Genomic DNA, 27,128 nt, shown 5'->3' on the forward strand with positions numbered 1-27,128 from the left:
GCTTTCTACGCCATTCTGTTCTGTTCCTTGTTTGCATTTTCCAGTTGCCCACTCCGATCTTCTCGGCATCTTGTGTTACCCCGCCCATCCACCTCAGCTTTGGTCTACCCCGTCTTCTCATTACCACGGATTGCGCTGTTAGAATCTTTTTTACTACCGCGTTACACTTTCATCAAAATTAGGCTCTCCAAAAAACACTCCTTTGGAAGAACCTGCCATTTCAAAAATAAAACACTATAAGCGTCGTGGTAGCACACAGACCCCAAATGAACTTTACCGCTGGCTATTCAGAGCAATGCTGAATCATAGATGACGGAGTGGCTTACGTGTGCACCATCTTAAAGGTAGATGGCCCTCCCAGGCATAAATGGTAAATTTTTAAGTTTTACATGGATTTAAAACGGCGGTACTGGGGGTCCGCTGACCTAACAATGCCAGTTGAGGGTTAAGAAAGTATATAAGTATCTCGAGAGACTATATGGTAAACAATGAGAATTCTGAATAATATTTAAAAATAGTAAATGATCTGTATGATGTCGCAGGGCTGTCTTTCATTTATTTTTATTTATCATTAAGTAGAGCTGAAACAAGAAAGAGAAAAATTTTAAGGCAGCTTCCCTTGGTGTTAAACGTATGCTGATGATATTGGTTTATAATTATTTCCCTTTACCGACATGTTCTGTCTAAAATGTCTTCATCTGGACTTCTCGTCATACTTCTTTCAGGAGAGTTGATAATGTCCAGTTGTTGATAATACCCAAATCTTTTTAAATAATGTCACTTATTTTGGCATTGATTAGGGCCACCCCTAGACTTCCTTGAATATACTTATTCTTAATTTTATTCTTTTTTGTAATTCGACTTATCCATCTAAGTGTGCCTTCATAACGAGGCGCCGACCCTCGATAGAACCATAGGATGGTATTATATTATCATCGCCACGTAAAATAAATGCAATATTTTAAATGCGAGCGTTCATTGTCAGTGCTATGCTCTAGGCGAGGATACCATGCGATGATCTCCGTAACGAACGCACCCTTAGGTTATCATTTTATTTATAGTGGTAAAATGAACATTACAAATTCTCTGTTTTTGTCTTACCAAGTTCTAAACCTTTTAAAATCACCAACAGCTCTCTTTGCTCTCAAAATTCTTCCCTGAGTTTTTCCCCAAGTATTTCAATAGCAGTACATTTAATAATACTGGACATATTCGTTCTAATCGTATTAGGAATTCCTTTCATATTCAAGCACATTTTTTCTACCAATTTTACACTGAACAGAACTTCTTTCTCATTTTTTAACATCCACCATTTGATTTTGTGTGGTCCTCTTTAATAATTTGGATTTGTTTCTCTTTTTACTTCGACGTTCAGCACAAACAACTTTCTTGTTGGCTCACAGTCTCACTAACTATTACCTCGTAAGTCATTCCCGTACCTATATCTTCTTTTAACAATTGCCATATTATATATATTCAACGTTATAGCGTTATTAACGTTATTAGAAAATCCACAAGCCTTTCACAACAATTTATAATTAATTACACAAACATAAAATAAATATTTTATATTACAAATATTAAAATATCTTCACTTAATCCTATTTTACATATTTATCTTAAAATGATGTATGTATAAAACTTGCATTTGATATTACATATGACACAATAAGTTATTCTAACAAACTACAAACAATTTTATTTTATTGTTTAAAATTTTAAATCTGATTTGAGTCGATCCCTTCCTCATAACATGCACATTCGTTGTGTGGACAATTCCTAGCGGGATATACAATGCATTTGTCCATGCAATATACGTCTGCACCCAAGTTGCCTCTATAAGCGCCCACTGCCTCACAGGTGTTACTGAAATTAAACAATTATTAATATGCTTACGATTTTTTTAACAATTATTAACAGGTCACAGTAAAAATCGTGTTTGGAAAGCTTATACCCATATATCCCAAGATAAACTATTGAAATATTTAATAATAATTCTTCTTCTTATTATTATGCCGTCTTCTAACGAAGGTTGGAGATCACTTCTTTAAAGGCTTTCCTATCTTTTGCAACGTGAAATATCTGTTCAACACTGAGGTTAGTCCAATCTCTAATATTCCTCAGCTAAGATTTTTACTTTCTTCCCAAGATTTTTCTTCCCTCTACTCTTCCTTGCATGATGACGTGCAGAAGAGAGTCTGATAATAATAGTCTCCCTTTATATCTCTAGCGCGGCTTTGGGATTATATCAGGGTAGTCTGATTAGTTTTATTCAGACTGAGTCGAGCTGGAGCCTGTAGATATTTAAAAATATCTAGATTCGCTGGTATTCGATCCATGACCTTCTACCTGGAAGTCAGATACTCTACCACCTGATCTATCTGGCCTGTAGATATTGAAATATCTACAAGAAGAAAATATACACGATGAATGAATTTTATCCACTCGGATAATTATCTTTTTTACCTAATTTTAAACATACTTACGGACATGAGCAAATTTCTTGTGGACAGTTTGGAGGATACCTCAAGCAATTCTCTTGACACCATTCCCACATACCGGAAATCATCCTATACAAACTGTTCGGGACACAAACCTGCTCTCTAACCACCAACGGTATCACATTATACGGAGCTGGTTTAGAATAATCCTTGTAATAGAGTTGATACGGGTTCAAGTTTTCAACAAATACGGGAGGAATGGCTCCACCGGCACTGGAATGGATAGCTACGTCTGCGCAGTTGCGGAAGGTTTCCGATTTTCCACACCCTTGAGCTTGGGTGCCGTTCGTGCATTCGCCCCATTGGTTTCCCGTGTAGTAGGTCCATTGAAGCACGCATTGTGTGCAGGTTATGTATGGTGGAAGTCGAACTTGGTATCTATAAAGAAATTATCATTAAAATTTAAGATCTACATACTTTTGTAGATTTAATAGAAATAAAAACAAGAATAAAAGCAAACATTATCTGGTGGTCTGATAAGTAGCATAATTCGCCAGAGTACTGCAATTAAAAAAAACATTAGTTCTAGAAAGTCCAACCTTTTTAGACATAGATGTTATATTTTAGAGTGACATTTTTTTACAGCTGCTGGATAAAATCGATGCATAAATATTAATCGAATGCCCTTATATCCTTTTCGCTCGACGATATGAAATAATTTCTGAAGTCGAGGACTAAACGTTTTATTTTACTCCTTTATCGAGGAGTATACCTTTCTGAAGTCGAGAGTAAATGTCAAATACTCTTGACGGAACTTCAAATAATGACTTCTTTATGATGTGAATATTGTAATTAGACTACGTGCTAAAAAGCGTTCAATCCCAATTCATAAGCGGTAATTCATCACAAAGCCCATTGCCTTGTACCTTTGTACTTTGTAAAAGTATTTTCCAAACTAGGAAGTTTTGCAATAATTTAGCAATTTATCGAGTTTTACCGGTAGGTGAATATTCTCATAATTAAAGTATATTATATGTAGATTCTATTACAATTATCTTTTTTTTCTTTTCTACTTTCCTTGCTCATAACTTTAAAACGTTTTATTTTGGAGCAAAGACGTACTAAAATAAAATAGCGATAATCGAGTTTTCTATATGATACAACTAGCTAAAATTGACGCCCTTACCTACCCTTGACGCAAAATAGCAATAAATACAAAAAGGTGGGAAACAAGCCTTTTTTATTCAATGTTTTTCAACAACTTAGATTGCACTTAAGGCCTTCATAATTCGACTAAAAAATCTTCATAATATATTTAAATAGTTCACCAAATTTCATTAAAATCGATTTCATTAATTTTTTTTAATTGAAATTCTTTAAAATCTTGCCTAATAAAAATTAAACCATATAGTTTACCAATTTTTTGCTTATAAAAGAGCAACTCACCTATCTAACGTACTTTATAGAATTCAAATCGGATTATTTGGACAGCATGGCGAATTTTTTTTTTATTTTTAACAATTTTTGGCTTATAAACAAATGGAATATCAAGGTATCTATTAGTTGAGTCAAATGTGTCAAAGTGTGTAAATCGGTGTCAAAAACCGCTTAATAGTATATTGTTTTATTATGAGTAAAAATGATACTTTTTGTGGCAATGCTGTACGTTAAGCAGAAGCACAAAAAGTCACCTTTACTCCGAATAGAACATGATATATTTTTTTCAAACGTCGCAAACAATGTTTATGTTACTATGGTTATTTCTATTGATTGTCACTGTGACAAATAAGAAAAGACACCGAATTTTGCGCTACTCGTTAAGTTTTGTGAATGTTTATGCTTAATGTCGCCCAAAAGTACGAGTATGATTCCGAAAAGCTTCATTTTATGTCAAGTCGTAAAAGTAACATTTTTATATTGTTAATCACGTCACAAAAATTAATACTTTTGTGAGATTTGAAAAGAAAAATTATTTAGGTCAAAGTTATTAAAGATGATACTTCCAACAAATGGACCTTGTAAAGAATAATAAATTGTTAAAATAACCTAGTGTACGAATTTGACAACTTAATATAGAAGGCATAAGAGGAACAAAATGCCAATTTCTGCATAGATCACAGTTTAAGAAACACATCCATAAGGCAACTGTAAAAATTAACGATATCACCATAGTTAATATTTATAAGCCTCCTGCTCTCACTTGGACTATACATGTTGTTAATCTCTACGAACACCCCCCTATATACGTAGGGGATTATAACAGTCACCATAAGATGTGGAAGTACTCTGACAATGACAAAAATGGCTCGTCTCTTTTGGAGTGTTCAAAAGGACATGGTATCTATCTCCTTTTCGACGCCAAGGATAGAAGCACCTTCAGACATGTAGCTTGGAAAAGGGTGTATAAGTCCGATCTTTGTTTTTTTACCACTGACGACAATGGCCAACCTCTGCCAGCATCAAGAAAGGTCATGTCCGATTTCCCGCATAGCCAGCACCGCCCCATTCTGATCAAAATCGGCATTAGCATTCCAAGATCATTTCCACACCAGATAGAACTTCAGGAAAGGTAATTGTTGTGCTTTCCCTAGTTTCCTTAATAAATGCTTAGGTTATATCCCACCAAAATACATAAACAACGAGAAATTTTTTATGGCAAAGAATATATTCCTGCGTGGCCTGAGAAGAACGAAAAACTGTATGAAAAATTATGTGAAGACGGAAAGCAGAGGATTGCAGATGAATTACTCCACAGCGTTGATACCACTAGGAGGAAGAAATTGACTAAGACAGTTAAAAAATCTAGATTTTAAAAACTTGGGTAGACAAGCCTGGTCACTGCTTTGAAAACTAGGAGGCAGTAACCCATCCAACCACACAACCAATCTCGTAACACCAAACCAAGTGGCGTTCAACATAATATCTATCTCAAACGCACCCCAAAACGGCTTACACAAAATTAAAGTTAAAAAAAACCTCAAGAATTTTAAATCTACTTGTTCCCTTAAAACAGAGTATTCCAACCGTTTCACCTGTGAAAAAATGACGGAAGCTCTTAATCAAATGAAAACAGGAAAATCCACTGACTTTGATAGCATTCATGCTGAGTTTCTAAAGCGGAGTGGCAGATTTGCTAGGAAATGGACTGCAAAGTTCTTCTCCGACATTCTTAAGATGGGAAATGTTCAACATCATTCATCATCAACTAAAAAGAGCAAAGACGTCGCCATTTTAAAACCGGTTAAAGCTAACGATTCAGCAAAAAACTATCAATATTTTTTTCTTCGAGATTAATTATATTGCTATAAAATTTTTTGCAACTTTGCCCGTGGCAGCTGGAGCAGTCATCAGTACACTTTAGACCGTACTTAATGCAACCACATGACTTTGAACATCCTTTCAAACACCTACAACTAATTTTTTCAATAGACCATCAAGCAAGAGCATATCGGTAGTTTGTATTAACTATAAACCTGTTTTTCCAAGTCCCAGAATTTCTATTTTTATAAAAAAATATAAATTGCATGCAATATTATTATGCGAAATCTATTGAATCGATTTTAATGAAATTTAGTGAACTCTTTTATCCTATTATAATTATTTTCTAGACGAATTATTAAGGTCCTAACTGGAATCTAAGGGGTTAAAAAACATTCAATAAGAAACGGCTTGTATGCCCCTCTTTTTTGTATTTATAGCTATTTTGCATCAAGTTCAATAAATCCTTTTTAGCCAGATATCTCAATTATCTCAAAACCCAATTATCGCTTTTGTATTTTTTTACGACTTTGCTTCAAAATAAAGCGATTTAAAGTTACAAGCGAGAAAAAATTATAAAAAAAAAATGATGCTTTTAAACATTTTCAAATATCTTAATTTTTTTTATTAATATTCCCGACTTATTTGAGAGACAGAAGGCAATTATAATTATTGAAGTTATCACTTTTTCTTTAAAAACCAGAATGCCACCTCTCACATTTATCTCAAAACATATCCGCCATGGTCTAATTAGTTTTACTCTTGCTCCTTTTCTGGTTGCCCATACGGTTGCGCGTTTGCTAAAAGCAATTCGTTGTACTAAAAAGGCATTAAGATATTTTAGAGGAAAACTATTCTTTCCTACATTACCCTTTTCTGAAAGTTTTTTATTATCTGGGCACGGATTATTGGTTGACTAGGTTGACTGGTTATTGTATTATATTTAAATCATATTTATAAGTTACAAATTTAAATAAAAAGCAAGTTTACACACACAATTAGAAAAAAGTTACCTAAATACGGCTTTTTTCTTTCCATCTTCGGGAATCTCATATTTTGTCTCCCGAGTATCCGTTAAATATAGAGGAAATCTATCAAAGCACTCCTGCGTTGCTTCCTGGCCAGGATTATTATTTGGACACAACAAGACCTCGAAACGTCCATAATGGTTAGCCGTCAGTTCCACTTCTATATCTATATATTGTCCAACACTGTAATGCCTACTGATGATGCCTTTGGCGTAAGTACCTTTTGCTTCATGGGGCCTTGGTTCCTCGGCGTGGTAAGCATCTCCGCAAAGGCCGCATTTGCCCTCATTTTGTTCCCATTGAACTTAAAAATAAAATTATAACAGAAAGTTTGCTCAAAGACAAAAAGTTCAAAAATTAATTTTGATTTTTTTAACGACTAATTTTTTAATTTAACTTTATTTTTACTTCCACTAACGGATGAAGTCCTCAGTTGCAAAAACCTTTAAAAATTTTAGATAAAAACATAAGGTGGCTTTTTCCATTTTATTAACAAAATTCTACTAATACATAAATTCCAATTAAAAAACTTCAATTAAAAATCTTTATGCAAAAAATATACTCGGTTTACCTGTAAACCCACCGCAGAATAGTTCATTGTCATTATAATTAACTGGATTGGGAAAGCCAAACCTCCACATTGAGTTTCTCGCTGGGGGCTCCATAAGTCTGCCATGACTCATCACTAATTCGACCAAGTTCAAAGTGAGCAATATTAGCGACAAAATACTAAACATTTTATCCATTTAGTTTGGTTTGGGTCCTAAAAATAAATACCATAATGTTACAGCCCGTATTAAAAAGGAAAAAGAATTAATTTCAGCAACAAAAATTTAAAATAAGTGGCGAATAAATATTGTAGATCGCAAACTGTTATGAAGCTTGACGAACAAGATATGATTAATATCAAATATTTACTACAATCTGCCACTAGCATTAAAAATTGGTAGTGAAATGTCCAAAAAAATTAAAATAGGCAATGTAGAATGGATGAATGTTATTTAATGCTTACTTAGAAAGCAAGTAAGAGTAAATCGCATTGAAAGCTATTAAGTTGCATATATAACAAGTGTTCCTGGATGTTGAAAGACAACTGTCTTACATAAAAAATCAAATTTATTTAATCATGGAACGCATATTGCGTACGAGTATATAGGTTTTAAAACACTCCAGCTATTCAAAAGGTTTTGAATAGCCAACAAGATCTGCCGATTTAACTCCCTTGGACTTTTTCTGTGGAGTTATTTAAAAAGCAATATGTATATTATTCCTGCTTTATTGGAAGAACTAAGATGACGAATAGTACATGAAAATAATCTAGCAACCCCTGAAATATTTCAAAATGTCCGTCGTAATTTCGAACAACATCTTTATAATTATTATATTACATTTCATTAAATAATTATAGCTGATCAGGAAGCTGGTGAACTAAATTTAGTTAATTTTATTTACATATGATATATTCCCATTTAACGTTTACACAAAGATCAGTCACACCTTAAAGATCACATCTTGTCAATTTGGAGTACTGTGAAATGTCAAGGTTGTACCACTTCAAATCTTGTTTTTATTACAAATATAGCGTCCACTTGTGCACATTGACATATGCAAAGTTTGCTCTTACTGTTTAATATCTTCTGAAATATATACAATGTGTAAACAATAATATTAAAAGGCGTGAAAAATACTTTGTTGACATTCATCCTTCGATTTCGTCGATTTTAAAATTAAAACTAATAACTAAGAAAGACGGTTCTACTCGCTTTTGTGTAGAGTACATAAGATTAATACAGGTTACACAAAAAGGCAGTTAGTTGTCCATCGCCACGAATAGATGATACACTAAACACTTTATCAGGTTGTAAATGATTTTCTACCATAGATTTAGAATCCGGCTACTGGCATGTAGAAGTACGTCCTGAAGATCGAGATAAAATAGCTTTTTCAACTGGCCGTGGTCTCTACCGGTTCCAGGTTCTACCATTTGGTATTTGTAATGGTTCAGCTACGTTTAAAAGTCTGATGAGGATGGTTTTAACAGGACTAATCTAGAAAATATGTCTGGGATATCTTGATGATATAATGATTATATCCAAAACCAAGAAAGGCGTATTTTCTAGGACATATCATTTCAGTAGAAGGAATTAAAACTGACCCAGAGACGATTTAAGTTGTTAAGATTATATATACATATATATATATATATATATATATATATATATATATATATATATATATATATTGATACGATTAGGGTTTATAGAAAATAATTTATAAGTTATATACTACATAATATTAGATATTTGGTTGTTTTAAATAAGTTATATACTAGAGAATTTAATAAAAATTATTTATGTGAGGGTATTTTTAAGAAATTATCATATAATAATTGTAAAAAGTTGTATTTTAATGTTGTAAATATATTTAAGTGAGCCATGTGCCTAGGCAACCAACTATACTCTCCAAGTGACATTTTAGGAAATAATTGGGAATATTAAGTGGGGTTATAATAATATATTGTTTGAATTGTGTATTTTATTAAATTAGAGTGTTAGTTACTAATTTGAATGTTTATTCTGATCTGAAAAGCCTAAATGTCAACAAAATTATCAATGGAACATTAACGAATTCTCCAGAGTGCAGAGTGTGACCATTGTTTACGGTCGAACATTCTGGAATAATGATTATGTCGGTGGATGGAACAGATATTTTTTCGAGAACATCCATATCGAAGAAATAGAACGAAATTGGAACATGATCTCTTACCAGATGATTCTAGAGCATCCAAAAAGATATAAATACCCGTGATTTGGATTCAAGATGGCAGTTTTTAGTCAGAAGTCATGCAGTTTATTATGAAAGTTAGTAGATTAGTTAGTGAAGTCAATTATTCACAGTTTTAGTAAGTCAGTCAAGCAGTTTAATAAGAAATATGAAAGTTAGTTGGAGATAGTCCAATTGTTTAATATAGTGAGTTAAATGAAGATTAAAAATTATGCATATATTTAATGCACATTTATAATTATACACAAATAATTATTGAAAATTATAAAAGTATATTAGAAGAATATTGGATGGACATTGGAAGGAATTAAAATTATATTATGATTGGAGATTAGTATAAATCAACTTATAATAATTGGATATTGGTATATTGAAAAGAAGAATAAATATAAATGGTGTTTGCTGGTTTGCTTGGTGGTGTATAAATGCTGGTGAAGAAAAATATATCTTAAATTGGTAGAAGCTGATAATTGGAAAAAGAAATTTCACAAAAACAAGGATAACCGAAGTACGAAGACATTCAGTGGTGATTAGAATATATATAGTGGAAAACAGTTCATTTAGGCATTCAGTGAAAGAAAGGTACAAAATTTTGTTAATATAATTTAGTTAGTGTTATAACAATTTCAATTTTGAAGATAGTTTGTTTAAATTTAACATTGTCTATAGAATTTAATTAGTTTTATAAGAACATCAATTTAAAGATAGTTTATTTTAAATTTACATTGGCTAGGTTAGATATATATGTGTGTTTCATAATAGTTATAATAAAGATAATTTAAAAAAGTACTTACAAGCTAATTCTTTGAGAACCGCGATAAAAACCCTATATATTATATTATTAAAAATACTCATTGCTCATCATTCAAACAAAAAACACATCATAATAAAATATATATATATATATATATATATATATATATATATATATATATATATATATATATATATATATATATATCTGCCTCTGCCTGTTAAACCCTTTAGAAAACCCGGAATTATCGACGCAATACTTAATACTAATATGTCAATTACCACAAAACGCGATCCTCTTATTAACACAAATCTACAACGCTGTATTAAGATTAGGATATTTTTCTTTACAGTGGAAAGTGGCTCAAGTTATTTTAAACCATAAAATAGGCTAACTTTTAAAATCCGTAACTTCATATAGACCCATTAGTTTATTACCAATTCTTCCTAAATTCTAAATTTCGGGCCTATTTTTCAGCCATGACACATATTTTGCGTTTGGTAGTTTGGTTTCAAAGCATATCGTATGTAGTTCTATTTAATTATCGGATACCAAGAAAAAAATTGGAATGCTTAAATAAATTATCAAAATTGTGTTTAAATTTGGGAATATGGAAATAATATTATGTTTCTTAATAAATGGTTACATGGATACAGGCTAGTGATGAGAAGGTCACGAACGATCCGTTCACAAAGACCTGATCTTTTCAAAGACCCGTGATTGATACAATCACATTCTGTGACCCTATCGTTCGAATGACCCTATGAATCATCGATCTGTGTGATCGCGACACGTTGTTCGGTCAAATTAATGCATGAACCACGAACCGCAAAGGATCGTTCAAGTTCAAACGCTGTTTTCAGTTTCCCAGAACGGCGAAACGCTTACGCTTACGCTGCAAAACTGTAAAATTATACACATTCGAATTGCCGAGTTAATAGTCCCATAGTATGTTCTGTTTATAAATTTGTAGGAAATAAAATCTATTTTAATTGGTGCATTATCATTCATTCATGAACATAAAAATATGGAATTTGTAATTTTACTTAACTTTTTCAAGTATTTTTTCATAGTTTAATGATTTCTGACGATGATTTGAGAAGTACAAATCTTAATGTCAGCCTTAAACTATATTTTATTCTTAAAGTTATAGTAACAATATCGAATTCTACACGTAAACAACAATATAATTAAAGTCGTTCTAATGAACTAATTTCTATGAACGGGTCCTGCATTATCATTAATTCATATACTGTCAGAAAGATTCATAAAGATATCAATATTAAACTCTACACACTTGACCTTTACACTACAAATTTAATTTGTCGTTCATATGAACGGATCATTTTAATGAATGACCTGGAAGACCCGGGTCACCGAAACGAACCAGGTCTTCCCAACATTACAGGCTAAATAATATTTTCTTTACTTATAAAAGTCTTACATTGTAATACTTCATTTTTCATGCTAGGTTTAAATTTTGTTTATAATATTTTTATTTCTTTATTAAAATTGTTTTAAATTTAATATTAATCACAGCCGATAATGTGATCAGTGAAGTTTCCATGTTCTGACAATTCTTTCTGTAGATTTTTCCAATCAGTATTCATATATTGTCATAATTTACAGACCTAATAGTACAGTAAGTTGTTGATTTCAGTATCATCCAACCAATCTAATGTAACTAATTTGTTTGGACCCTTCGTTACATCGAATAGAAGATGATTCTAAAGATTCATTTATCGATTTAATGGATTTTTTATAAAATACTCTCGCATGGCGTCTGTTAAGTATCTGGCAATAATGCAATGTCGTTTACCAAACTCTTAGTTTTATCATTACTTTAAGATGATTTTAAATTTATATTTTCCTCTTTTATTTCATCTTTACAATCGGAATTGCTTGGTTTTTCCTGCTGGTCTTTTTGCACACTAGTTTCGGACACAAATGGTATTTCTGGGGTTAAAACAGGTGAAATTTGTGAAAATCATGACGATTGTTGTAATTGTTCTCCATCTCCAGCTAAAAAAATTTCCAACGCTCTTTTCATATGTTTTTCTACACCCACTTAAATTTTCATATGAACTTATTTTAAAGACTACGTACTAAAAAGAAAATGATCTTCAAATAAGTTTATTTTACTCAATATCCCAATCACAATTTGTGGTATTTTATATTATATATTATTTTAATTAAATAATGTAATACTTTTATAAAAACTTACATTTATTTAAATAATTCGAAGATATTAATAAGTCCAATTACTTTTTCTTAGCAGCAGCAGCTTTTCTAGCCTTCTGTTGAACTTGCGGTAGCCTTTACGGTTTTTGGATTAGGTGCCTTTGGTTTTTTCGTATAACTGCCTTTATTTGATTTCTTCTCTTTGGTTGGTGTTTTTATTTGCGGAAGTCGGAAATGAAGATGAAGATGACTTCTTTTCAACTTTCTTCGCCTTGGATGGCCTCTGTCTTTGATGCTGCTTCTTTAGTCTTAGTCACTTTCTTTACAGATTTTACCTTTTCGCTTGTAGCAGAAAGGTGGCAGGCTTTGTAGATACGGAACACGATGAGATAGACGCTAACTTGAAGGTCCTCTGTTTACATTAACGATCCAGTAGCAACTGCAGATTTTAATTATTTTTTTATGAACGGTACAACTATTTTCGTAAACACTATGTATTTTGCAGCGAGATATTTCTTGATAGCTTAAAGAAAAAAACCACCTCTTTTTGGATTTTTTTGTCTTCTTTTCATGTTTAAATGGTGAAGGTGATTGTAGCGTTCCATATTCTGACGTAGCCGAAGTGGCTGACGATTGGTTTTCTATATTTAGGAATTTCACAAAGTCATAAATATGAATCTAAAACAATCTATTTGCAATCAAGTCTAGGACCCAAGTCTTAATTGCACAATATTTAATCAAAACTCGCTTAAGATACAATACGTTCAGGGGACTGATTTAAATAGCTATGTTTGACTTTTTAAACTCAATAGGCGAGAGACTCTATCGTATTTACACACATCGACATCGACACTTGCGGGTGTGGATATATAAGCACGGGAACACTCGTCCACACTTGTAGACTTTATCAAACAACGATTAGGCATAATTAATTATAAAACTTTAAACCTAATTTTCGTACCCCAAAAATAACGGGCCCCAGGCACGTGCCTAGGTTGCCTAGGTCGTAGTCCGCCCCTGTGTGGGGGTGTGCAAGCAAATCCAATATTGAAATCCTACAGAGGTTCCAATCGAAGGTCCTTAGGCAGATTGTTAATGCACCATACTACGTCCCTAATGCAGTCATACATCGTGATCTCTCAGTGAGTATTGTGCGCGATGAAATAAATAAGTGTAGTGATAGGCATTTAAAACGTTAGAAATTCACCCAAATTCTAGTGCGGTAAACCTACTAGACAACAGCAGGGAAGTGAGAAGACTTAAGAGACACAAACCCTTGGACTTACCAGATAGTTTTTTATAAGTAAACTGTTTAGAATATAAGATTTTTATTAAACATTAATTTTCACAGCTATTCTTCGCTCATGTTAATTTCTCTGTTTAAATAATCAAATTTGATTATTGTCCAAACAGGACATATTGCAAATATTTACTTGGATAATAAAATTATATATATATATATATATATATATATATATATATATGCTTTTTTACCGCAGTAGATTTTTCTGCATCTATGTAACGAGTGCTATATCATGTCCTTTTAAAAATATTTTGTTTTTAAATACTTATTAGTGATATTAACGTTTACTCCATGTCAATATACTTATTCGGATCAGAAAATTAGCAATAATTAAGTTGAATTCTTATGTGTGTATTTTCAGCTACATTAAATCAATATGTTGACCTTTTTGCGAAGGTAAGCAACGCTTAATATTCAATATGTATCGCCAATTGTTGAATTTTGAAATTTCAGGTAATTATATTCAACCGCACTCGTTCGTTACAAGGAATATGTCACTTTTACTAACATGTAAACAATTATATAATTTAAATAACAATTATATCACTTTAATTCTAAAAACGAGTAGCAGACAGAATAAAAATGAAACCAAAAATGCTATTAAAAAATGCTGAACATTATTTTTTAAATTAAATAACATTTGGATGTACCCTTTTTAATATACTCTAGGTATACATTTGTGCTAATAACGACTGCTAAACGTCTGCTAAAAAAATACAAAGCCCGAGAACTATTTTGGTGCTGAAGATGTAAGAACTGAATTTAAAAAAAAAAATTTAAGAGCTTGATGCTGTTATTTCAAAATGTCTTTTCTCGTAGATACTCTTATTTTTAAAATAGCTTTAGAAACAAGCTAATATTGGCCTTTTATAGATTCAAACAGTAATTTCTAAAGGTATTGAACTGGCAGTACTTACTAACATACTCTAACGTAACCATTCGTGACCTTCTCATTTTTAATTTAGCTCACGTGGTCGATAAATCTGTCAAATTAGAAAGATACAGTCTATTTGTATTATATGTTTATGAACGTAACCTAACCTAACCTAACCTAACCTGTCTCTTGAATTATTATTTTCATTATCAAGTTCTCTATATTAGGACTATTTCTTAAAAAAATAATCAAATTAGGGGAAGTTAAATAAGGAGTTGAGATGCATATCAATAATATTGAACTTTAATTTAAATATATCGATTCAAACCTATAACAATTTGTGTATATTTGGATAATTTGATGTTGTGATGTAATTCTACAAAAAAGTCAAAATATTTGCTAAAAATTAATATAGCAATACAGTTGTTAGTTGTTTGAAATATTAAAGGATATTTTTCGTCACTTATAAATAAAAGAGACTTATAGGGTTTTAGATTTTTAAACAAAAATTGTTCTCCTATTCTGTTTATGAGTATATCTTAAAAATTGAACATGGCAAGTGAACTCACGAATGGACATTTTTTTATTCTTTTTCTTTTTCTTTAGGTCACGATGGTCTATAAATCAACATTTTGGAAATAATAATTTAAATATGAAGCTTGAATAATGAAAAATCAACAAACTCGAAAAACTTGACGTCAATTCAAAATCAACTGAGCCAGACAACTGACTTTGGTAAACAGTGAAAAGGTCAAGTAGCAGACAGGCCTTTTTAGTATCGTCTTCCGGTGGTATAGTATTATATCCTATTGTATTCTAGTATTGTATTTAATATTATGGACAGATTTTATGAGTTTTAAGAATCTTACTGAAAGACATTGTTATTTTTTCAATTACTCTTATGTAAGTGTATGTCTTACAGTATGAAATCAACGCCTTTGAGATGTGGCTATACAGGAGGATATCACAAATTGAATGGACAGCACATCGTACAAAATAAACTGTGATTCAAGAAATAAATATTAATACCAGACTAATTACAATAATAAACAGAAATGTTCTGGGATACTGTGGTCATATTACTAAAAGGAAAGAGGGTATGGAAAGACTGATCGTCGAAGGCAAAAAATCAAGAGACAGATATCCTTTACGGTGGTCTGATCGATTTTATAGGACTCTTTCATTTGAAAGCATCACACAAAGCACAAAATAATGTTGGACGGTCAATCACAGGTAATCAAACATCATAACGAACTGAGGCATAGACATATTACTCGGTGGGTTATATAATCCGTCTTCTGAAATGATTTACTGCTCCCTATTTTCTACATGTCACTCTGCAATCAATCGTAATTCAGTCGATTGAGAAGAAACAGCGCGTATTGCTAGTCAAACATTTAAAATAACAAATTATAACTTCTAACCTGTCAAAACAGGGCGACCAAACAAACGAACTAAACCGACCAATCACCACGCGCGGAGTTAGAATTTAACTGTGTTTAGCAAGAATTTCAAATTCCAATTTTAGTAAATGTTTTAATTTTCAACTTTACCATTTACATTTACAAATTTTAATTAATTTCAAATTTATTTAGCAAAAATTGGAACCTTCGATCTGAATAAGTGTTTTGATTTTCAAATTGATTCTTTAAAATTAAAAATATTAAAATATATATAATCAGAAGTGAACGTCACATAACATTATCTGTACTTATTATTATTTAATATGTAGGCAAATACATGTGACCATACTTGGTAGACACAATTGGAAATAGTAATTTTTTATAACTGAAAAAAATAAATATATAAAATACTGGTAGCAAACAATAACTTCAATGATCGATATCTCCGCAACTAATTGATATATCGAAAAAATTTTCAAATAAATTTTGTAGAAAATAATAAGATCAATAATATAATATAAAATAAATAATATATAAAATAATATATAAAAATATAATATATAAAAATATAATATATAAAATATAAATAATATATAAAATACCTAATAAATCGGTAATGCAATTCTTATTTTCATTCAATTCCTTGTTCCTATTGTGCAATTTAATAATATTCATATCAATAAATATTCTACCGAGAAAAAGACGTTGTCACGTAAAATCTTCGCCCGTAAAACCGACTTTACAGGCAACCGATTTTTTTTTTCTAGTCTAGGATCTCTAGTCCCAGCTACTTTTTCAGCACATATTTTCATGTGTTTTCATCCATCATGTATATATCGAAAAGTTTGTTGTTTGGTTACCGGAAAATGTACGGAATATTAGATACTAAGAATTCGTTGCTTTAACAAAATGTAAACAATTATTATTGCTAATTTATAAGATAATAATTTAGGATTAGTGTTCGATTTTGGGAAATTAAATATGTTTTTGTCTGCGTGTCTTAAACATAACTGGTTTTTGTCAATAATATGATAAACTGGAATATTGCCCTATCCGTATATAATCATAAGTTATAAAACATGATTTATGATCGCTTGTTTCTTAATTTAGGTTAATAATACTTTTAATATAAGCCAATGTAATTTGCTTTCATGAATATAGAAATATTTAATAAATAGTATATCAAAATATGATCGGACCATTATAAAAAAACTCATTTTTATTATTATTGTTTGTAATAATAATATTACAGCTGTGTAGTCAGATCACCTCAAGCACCTTTTATTATTTTTTTAAAGGTTAAAGTAAATTTATTGACGTTTCAATTTCCACTTCGGAAATCGTTCTCAAAATACAAACATTAGTTGCCAATATTGTTGAGTTGCGTTCCTGGGACGACTTTACTTGTAAGATAATTCATTCGATTAGATGAAATCAACTTTAACTTGAGAATATCCGCCAGAAAAAATCATAGCATGTAATTCGTCTTTAAAAAGACAAACACATGCCATGATGACAGTAAAAATCTCCTGTTAGGGTGGCCGCACACAGAAAGAGCAAAACTGTTTTAGTCAAAAACGTTTTTGATGTCTGATGCTGATGTTTCCATATAAATGAAATGAGCTGACGCACACTGATTAGTCGTGTGTCTAAAACATGTTTAGGCTCATTAAGTTTCAGTCAGTCTGTTTGATGTTGATTACTGGATCGTTGTTTTGTGTCGAAACATTTCAATGTCCGCAGGCGCAACGTGTTTTTGGAATTCCCTTCTTGAAACCGCTCGAGTAGTCAACAAGAAGCACATGTGGAAATAGCGATATTTTGCTTGTTTATATTGTGTGTATCATGGAAGTGGACGCAGAAAAATTCATTGTACTGATTGAGGCCAGATTCTTTTCTCATTTATAGGATGCACCCAAAATTGTCTTTTATTTTGCGTTTTTTCGTCCTGTAGGAGGAACCACTGCCAGAAAACTAATGCCATTTCGTCGTTATCTGTCGACATCTTTAATAAAACTGATTGCAGTATGGTTTGTGCAAACATTTTGTTTCTTTTGAAAACAAAATGTTTCTTGTGGAAACAAAACCGTTTTCGTTTCAAACAAAAACGTTTTTGACTAAAACAGTTTTGCTCTTTCTGTGTGCGGCCACCCTTAGTGATTCCATAGAAAATTATGAAGGAAAAACCAGTAAGTATTTGATCTTACATTTAGTTTAGTTTCAATAAACACCAAATTCTGATTTATTATGTTTGTTATTTAGAAAACATAAATGATGTGTATCCTTTATACGTTACTGACTTACCTTTTATTTTGGGATACTGATCTCTTCTGTACGAGTTTTAAGATTGTAACTGTAAGTAACACTAACAGCAAGAATAACAATAAACTGTTCAAATGGAGTTGATAATCGAAGGCCACATTGAAGGCAAACCTAGAAGAGGTAGAAGATCGCTGTTGTGGGCAGCAGTAGATGAAGATCATGCAGTTAACAAGTCAAGCTTTTTATGCTTAACAAGTGATTTACGTTTTATGCTGTGTGTGGACATGCACGCTCTAAGTTCCGTATTCTACACATAGACAGAAGATATGGCTGGACGAGGATCGATGGAAGAATCATCTGCTTACTTTGTCATCTGGATTCATAAAATTTTGAAAATAAATTAAAATTTTGTTTTTATTTTGTGACGAATGTGGAGGGCAAAATAAAAACGCCCTCTACTATTGGCTGAAGAAAAAGTTGCCTGAAAACTTATTACCAGCTGACAGAGTTTTTGAGCGCGTTGAAAAGGACTTAAGAAAATGTGTTTCTTTACAGACAAAAGATGAATATGAAGAAATTTACAGCTCTTTTGGGGCTCATGAGATTGAATTCTGTATAATATTAAATAATTGCAATTATATTTAGAAAAAATTGATGGAAAGCAGATGTTGGATGGAATATCAGAACTCTGAAGTTCCTAAAACGTTTCTTAAGAAAGATAAAAACTACTCACAATTGACACTAGAAACCTCGAGATTAGGAAGACCACTAAGAAAAAAGAAACAAAATCGTTAAAACATTTACTGATTTGGAAATTCGTGGAAAGAAGAAGAAGACATTAAATGGTATAAGGACATTCTAGAAAACCGAGAAGATGACACCGCTAGTGAAGGTGATAAAATGGAAAAGGACTGTGATTGCCTAGAAGATGACACAGGCGTACCAATTTGAGAAGCTTTATTATATAAATAAATAATAGTATTTTCGTATACTGGTGTTTTATTTTCGACATTTCTGTATTTACTTCTGTAGCAAAATGACATAAATGCAACCAACGGTTAAGCAAAACGAAATAAATCCATTCATATGGAGCAAAATAGTATAAATTCACACAATGTTTAAGCAAACTGAGATAAATCCAATGAAATGAAAGCTTTAAGTTTAATTTAATTAGTTTTTTGTCGATAATTCAAAATCATATATTTTGGATTGAATACGTTTTGCTGTGTCTCCTCAAATATAATAGGTAGAATGCAGTATTTCACTAACAGCCACTGTTAATAACAAAACCAATAGTTAACAGGTATTTTACTACCTATTATTAAAAGATCTTTAACCTCGTAGGTCAAGAGACTTTATGTTTCGTAGGAATTATTTAAATTAGTGAATACTCATTCGGTGAATAGACTTGTCAAGATCGGTATTGTTCTTTTAATGAGATTTGTTATTCGGAAACGAAACCGATAATCGAGATAACAGTTTGATAGGAGGATACGAATCTCGTTGGAAAAGGTGTGTCTGTTGGTGGACGAAAAGGTTAAGGTCAATGTTAATAATTATTTGATGATTATTTATCACTTTCGATTGATGGATCTGGATTAAAACGTCTGGGCTTTGATTGGTTAATGAGGCGAATGAATTCCAAGATGTTTATATTGGCATTTACCTTTTTTTATTGTTTACTAGTAAACTTTAAAAAGATATATAAAAAAGGAAATAAAATAAGTTCGTTGATGTTATAAAGATTTATGGTAAAAGTTGCTCATACTAGTTTTTATGAAAGCCAAAAATTTATTGTTTTTTTTTTAGAAAAGTTCTTGACATTATATTAAACTTGACCATTAATTAATTAATGTTGATAATTAAAATATATTATTCTTCTCTAAATATCAAACAAGTTGCCATATAAATAACAGTTTAATATCTCAACAATCCTGTTAAAAACCTCTCATTCAGTAATTTTCTTGAAACCCATACTTGTCACCTCGGGTGAACAATTAAGGGTCTAACCACCTTCTGATATCCCCGGGTGCTCTGTAGAGGGCTTCGAATATACTGTCGAGAGCTCCTCTACTTAAGTCCATTTTCGGGTTATGGACTTGGAAAATATTTATCTTCAGTGTCTTGCCTTGAAAAAGACATGACAATTTCTTCGTCGAAATAAAACACCAAGTTAAGTTGAAACAATTCTCAGCCTCAGAGTATAGAAAATAAATGCAGGAAGCAGAGCCCCGAGAGCACTAAGCTCTCGGGGCTTTGTTTATAAACAATAAGCAATTTTAAAAGAACCATTTGAATTTGAAAGATTAAGAGTTTAAATTTAAATACTTTAAAAAATTTAAACATGATTCCTTTCAAGGAGGAAGAGTTCAAAAGCGGAGTAATTTTACTATTTCAAAAACTGAATTCATAAAAGTTACAATATCTGCGGTTCTAATCAAGGAAAATTGATTTTTTTTAATTTGGGGTACCTCGTGGCATTTAACTAAGTAATTTGTTTAAACAATTTAAAATAAATGTTTATTCTGGAAAATTTCACTTTTCCCTTATTACTGTTAGTAGAAAAAAGTATAAAATAAGAAGCAGCTTAAATATTACAATTACAATTAATTAAAATACCTCCCTCCCCTGTAAGTTTTAACCTTTGGTTACGTTGTCCTTGAGTAAACGTGGCCAAGAGAGTTGCCCTGCTCATAGACACAGTCTAACCATAGAGGACGATTAATGATTAAAGAAAAATTATGTATATAAGAAATTACATAATTATATGTATGTATTAAGCTTAAAAATACTTCGAGTTTTGAGTTTTTAATAAGGTTATAATTTTGCATCTTTTTTTTAATTTAATTTAACGTGCTTGTGACAGCTTCGGCCATTAGCACGAGGCACATATTACATATTATAATATACTATAGTCATATATTATTTAGTAAGTTTTCTAGCTTCAGGCACTGGATAGCTGTGATGACTTGGCTCTGGTTCGATAATATATCTGTGATGTCGTCCTTCATGCCCAGTTCTTGGCGTCGTTTATTGTAATGAGGGCAGTCCACAAGGATGTGTAGAACGCTTAGTGGAGGTTGGCAATAGTGACAGATTGGCTTAGGTGTAGAATTCATTAGGTGACCATGTGTAAATCTGGTGTGACCGATACGCAATCTTCTAGCAACAACCATCTCATTTCTAGTTATACCAGGGATAACGAACCGCTCAATCGTCTGATCTATTTGGTGTAAAAATGTAGTGGATTGTATCCAATGATTCTGCCAGTAATTTCGTACGAGTTTCTTTATACTAGTTTTTAGGTCACTGACAATTTGTATATTATGTGGTGTATAATTGGTTACAGCAGCTTCTTTGGCAAAGCGATCGGCGTTGTCGTTACCCATAATACCGATGTGGGAGGGAATCCATATGATAGTGATATGGATGTCGTGGATGATAAGATTTTGGTAAGTGTCATGGATTTTTTCTACAAGTGGCTGATTAGTAAATAGATTATTGATGGACTGGATAGAGGCAAGGGAGTCTGTACAGATGGCAATATGTTGATTGGGTGCTGTACAGAGTTCGAAGGCTTGATAAATAGCATACAGTTCACCAGTGTGAACGCTGCATGTGGCAGGTATTTGACATGAACTAACGACTGTTTCCGTAGTGGTAACCACACAACCAACCCCCGTTTCACTCTTTGATGCGTCAACCCGATCGAATTTCTTAAAATTACGAATTTCTAGTAAGGATTTCCTAATCAAATCCTGGTTGGTTTTTGCCTTACTAAACTTTGTAAGTGACACATTGCGAATACAAATATAACAAATAAATACATGCTTATAGCGTGGCTCGAGTGGTAATGGGTAGGGCATGTTACTCGAGATAACCCTTAAAAATGGACAATAGGTAGATATTAAATATATCGTGGGCAAGCAATAAATGAGAATTGCTCAGAGTAGACATCAATGAAATCAAATAAAAATGTCCAGGAATGGATAAGCATTGACTGAAGAAAAAGAATGCGCTTAGGCAGCATTGTTTACACCTTACAGTAGTTGTTTTCCATTATTAAATGACCACTCGTCGTCATGAGCTTTGTCTTCTTTTTTCATGGTACTTTTATTGCTAACAATTTTATCGTAGCTTAAAATTTATAACTATCTACCTTCGAACTACCTTATTACTTCGTCTTGATAGATAAGTATAAAGTTGCATAATTTTAACTGTAACAGCTTCCATTTTTTTTAATTTCTTTCTTCAAAGTTAAAGCCGATGTTTATTTCATTCATTTTTTAAGTAAGACACTATAAGATCAACCCAGGCGCAAAAGTATTATTTTCAAAATTCATTTACATATTTTGAATTATTAGATGAAAATAAACTTTTAATATAATATTTCCTATAATGACTTAAACGTTTTCAATTGTAGCAGGACGCATTATCGCTAAAGCTCTTCACTGCAACTCTAAAAATTATATTCAGCAAAATTAATTGGTAGAACAAAGGTCTGTCCATTGATGGAGAATACCTCCGCCATGTAAGGTTTGCGGACGACATCGTTCTAATTGTTAATAATCCTGCAGAACTACAAAAACTTACAAGCGAAACCTAAATGCAGCTAGCAATGAAGTTGGTCTAAAAATAGACTTGGCAAAAGCAAAATCCATGTACAACGTGCTAGTGGATGTTCAAGATATAATAATAAACAACACTGCACTCAAAGCAGTAATATACCAGTTAATATACCTGAGACAATTAATACATAAATCTAGCCGTACTCCCAGAAATCAACAGAAGAATGAAACTGACTTGGGCATCTTTTGGTAAAAATGCCGTTATATTCAAATCCAAAATTCCACTCCACCTGCAGAAAAAAACATTCTATCAGTGTATACGAGTACTATCAATCATGACACACGGTTGCGAAACTTGGACATTAAAGAAAGAGATAATAGCAAAACTCAAAGTCATTCATAGGTCAATGGAGCGATGCATGCTAGGTATAACAAAGAGAGATTGAAAAAGAATAGAATGAATCAGACAGAAAACCAAGGTCACAAATCCAAAGAATTAAATCTTTAAAATGGCAGTGGGCAGGACATTTAGGGAGAAGAACTGATAATAGATGGTCCGCTAGAATTACACTGCGGTATCCAAGGTAGGATGATGATGATGATGATGATAATGATGATGATGATGATGATGATGATGATGAGGATGATGATAATGATGTTGATGATGATGATGATGATAATGATGATGATGATGATGATGATGATGATGATGATGATGATGATGATTTTTATACGCTTCTGATTTAGCAATTGCTACTGTTATTTTTATAAATTCTGGTCCTCTAAGCTAGGAGTTGGGATGTAGGGCCCCATCACCCATAAAAAATTATTTTCTTACAGCTTTCCTTCCCAGAAGAAACTAAAGAGAAAGGTCAAGGTGTAGAAGATATCGGAAGGTATATCCATACATTAACAGTAGTTAGCAAAGTAGTAAAAGCGAAGAAAGGCGTAAACGTGAAAAGTGGTGATAATGGAGCGTATCCTACAATTAACAACGCTTCAGATCAGCAAAAACATTTTTCTACAATCATTTAACAACTCTGTTTAATATATCAGCACCAGGTCTCTTTATTTTCAAACATATGTTCTGAGTGTTCTTTCCAAGTATTTCAATAGCAGTATTTTTAATAATGTAAGCCGTATTTCTTAAAATTGTATTAGGACTTCCTTTCATATTCCATCTCATTTTTTCTGTTATTTTGCCCAGAAAAGACTTTTTTTATTTTTTAACATTTACCATTCTTGTTGACAAAGATAAAAGTAATATTCATTTAAAAGAATAGAATGATCAAATCTTCTATTAATAAAACTGCCAGTATTTTTTAAATGCAAATATTTAAAGAATTTTAGTTGTACGTTGTACAGCTCATTGAATATCCCAATTTGGATATTCAATCAACGGTTGTACTAAGAGGTCACTGTATTCTAGTTTAGAACAAAAGATTGTACTAATAAGAACTCATAAGAAATTATGAGTCTGTTAATATTTTAAAACTGTTTTATATTTCTTAGATCAATCCTAATGAACTAGTAGCAGCAGAGACAGTATCCTTAATATGATCGACAGAAGACAACTTTTATAAAATGTTACTCTGTGATCTTTAAAATTTTGGTTTTTTTGTAAACGCTTTGAATTTATTTAGTGGTCAAACTTTGCTGGTCATTCTTTGTAAAACCTATTTGATGACACTTACCTATATTTATTAAGCTAATTTAAATTCTGAGTCGATGTGAAAGAATACAATGATCTATCTGGTTGAAAGCTTTCTGGAAATCGGTATAAATCACGCTAACATGGAGTTTGTCAACAAATACTCTTAGATATAAATTGCGTAATGACGGCTAAGATGTATTCCCACAAAATAGATCAACTACATCAGAAAATTTTAAAACTTTAAAATAAATTTTTACAATAATAAATAATTACACACTATGCCACTTGTTTAAGAGTAATATAAGAAAGCTATGCTTCGAAAAATTTAAATGAAAATAATGTAAATGTTTTAACAAACTAATTGTTATATAAATATATTTTTTTAATCTCTTTTAAAACCCAAAATGGTTCTAAAATCAAAATTTAATATTCTCACTTTTTTTTCTACTCCAAACAGTAAACTATTTACAAAACTAAACCGAATCATTTTTAAAATTTCCAAAACGGTATCTAGCAATTAAGTTTCCAAAAAAGGCATCCACTCACCTTAACGTGCTAGAATGTCACTCCTGCGAACATTCAAAAATTTAAGTTCACTTCCGAAGCGCGCACTTTTCAGGACTAAATAATATCGACAGACACATGATGGTCTTCGATGGTGATGTCTAGGTCGCGCACAAGAAGGTCGTCCGATGAAGACATTTGTACATTTCGGTCGCAGGAAACCAGACATACCGGCAGGATATTGAATTCATCGTACTAGACAGTAGGCAACACGTTCAACAACTCAACGTATACATGGTTGCGCATATTATTTCCGTCAAATATTGATTTTTGTTAAGCATTGACAACACAAATACTAAATTCTATATTAATTAATATAGTCTATATTAAATATTTATAAAGAGTGAAAAGGATGCTCAAAATTCTTGTTTGGGATCTTTTGTATGAGTAGTATTGTATATTTGTAGTGTATATGACTGTATATTTTGGGTTTTTTTTTTCATTATTCGTATTTGCAAATATTTTGTTCTATTTCTGATAGAATGAAGATTGAAATTAACGGGTAGGTAACGGTTATTTTATTTTTTAACAGTAACCAAATCAGTATTGTCCGTCCATATTCATCAATTAACTTGTTTGTTTAAAACAAGTTTTAACAAACTTTAAGTGCCTTGACCAACAAATTCTTAATCCTCTTCGATAGGAGTGACAATTAGAGAGCGGAATATATGCAACACATCATTACCAAAATCTGCGCATATGCATTACTTTTGCCTAAATATGCAAATGAATATTAAAATACTCAAAAATAAAACAAAAATATTAAATGTAAACATTTATGTTAAATACATATTTATTTTTCACATAATAATTATAATAATTAAGAATCTAAAACATTATAGTACCTACCTATGAATTTTTAATTAAATATTTTTCAAAATTTTTAACTAAAAACTTTTGAGTTATATCACTAAAAATGTGTTTGGACACTGAAAATGTTCGTTTTACATCTTCTGATGTTATAGGGTAATATTTTAATTTAGGCAGTAACCTAATTTGCCAAGTCGTGAGATCTTCAGAAAAGTTTCCTTCAAAAATACGTACAACATTTTCTAATTTATTTCTAATTTTAATCCCTGTCTTTTCGGGAAGTTTTTGTCAATGAGCAGAAACAATGTTAACAAGATTAACCGAATCACTTAATTCTTTTTTATTAAAAAACTAAAGTTAACTTTTATGAACATAAGTTCTTTATCAATTTGTACGTTACTTAAAAGTTTTTCACAAGTACACACTGTGAGGCATTTTAAATATTCTAATAAATCGCTGTCACCACTGTTACAATTGGGGGGGGATCCACTGTAAATAATTGGAGAACCGATTATAATATTCGCGGGAACCCTACTGTCACCATTCTAATAAATGCTGCTGTCATCATTGTAAAAGACGCCTGTCTCAACGGCCGGGAAAAACAATAAAACCAAATTTCGAATTTACAATGTATTAAATAGACTGTATACTACAACTAAGATAACAATATATCAGTTATGACCAATAATGATTCGATCAGGCGTGAAGGGAGACGAGAAGAGACAAAGCAAGAAATTAAAGGGTGGATAATCCGTATTATTATATATTCCTTGGGTTAGTATATAGATCTTAGTTACCTTCGCGTATTTAGACCCTAGCTAATGAATACGCCTCCAGTCCTACTGAAATTCAGGATCAGTCTGTTGAAGTACCGCGCGCTATCACGAACTTTCGAAACTCCAGATACCGGCACTTATACGGTACACTACCCCGTCGAGTTACAATAGCGCGCTCACTGGCTGCGTATTGTCTCGATCTCCCTTGCTTCTCTTTGTGGAGCACTCTCAGGTGCCTCGTCCTTACTACCCTGTCTGGCCCGCTTCGTTCGTTTTTTATGAGCCCGTATTCTCAATTTCCGATCGTAGTACCAAGGTCGAGTTTTTTTTATTTTTTGCTGACTGAGTCCCCGTGTTATTTTCCAGCGAAGGTCTATGTTTTTAAACGTGATTTTTTTCTTTTAAACAATCGTGGCGACCTGATATTTGAGACTCGTGTAATACACTTAAACTAGGTCAAGTTTTCAA

At 31.9% G+C, this 27,128-nt stretch overlaps 1 protein-coding gene across 1 annotated transcript; it reads right to left on the reverse strand.

Annotated features, from left to right (window-relative positions):
- Positions 1-1,579: 1,579 nt before the first annotated feature.
- On the reverse strand, positions 1,580-25,195 carry LOC140433233 (uncharacterized). Its single transcript, XM_072521278.1, has 5 exons — positions 25,057-25,195; positions 7,299-7,490; positions 6,713-7,031; positions 2,487-2,879; positions 1,580-1,866 (listed from the first exon to the last, which is right to left on the reverse strand). Exons 2-5 carry the CDS (start codon positions 7,471-7,473, stop codon positions 1,719-1,721), a joined length of 1,035 nt encoding a protein of 344 aa, XP_072377379.1. The 5' UTR covers positions 7,474-7,490; positions 25,057-25,195; the 3' UTR covers positions 1,580-1,718.
- Between the last annotated feature and the right edge of the window lie 1,933 nt (positions 25,196-27,128).

The sequence above is a fragment of the Diabrotica undecimpunctata genome, chromosome 2 (assembly GCF_040954645.1).
Source record: "Diabrotica undecimpunctata isolate CICGRU chromosome 2, icDiaUnde3, whole genome shotgun sequence".
Classification (NCBI taxonomy): domain Eukaryota; kingdom Metazoa; phylum Arthropoda; class Insecta; order Coleoptera; family Chrysomelidae; genus Diabrotica; species Diabrotica undecimpunctata.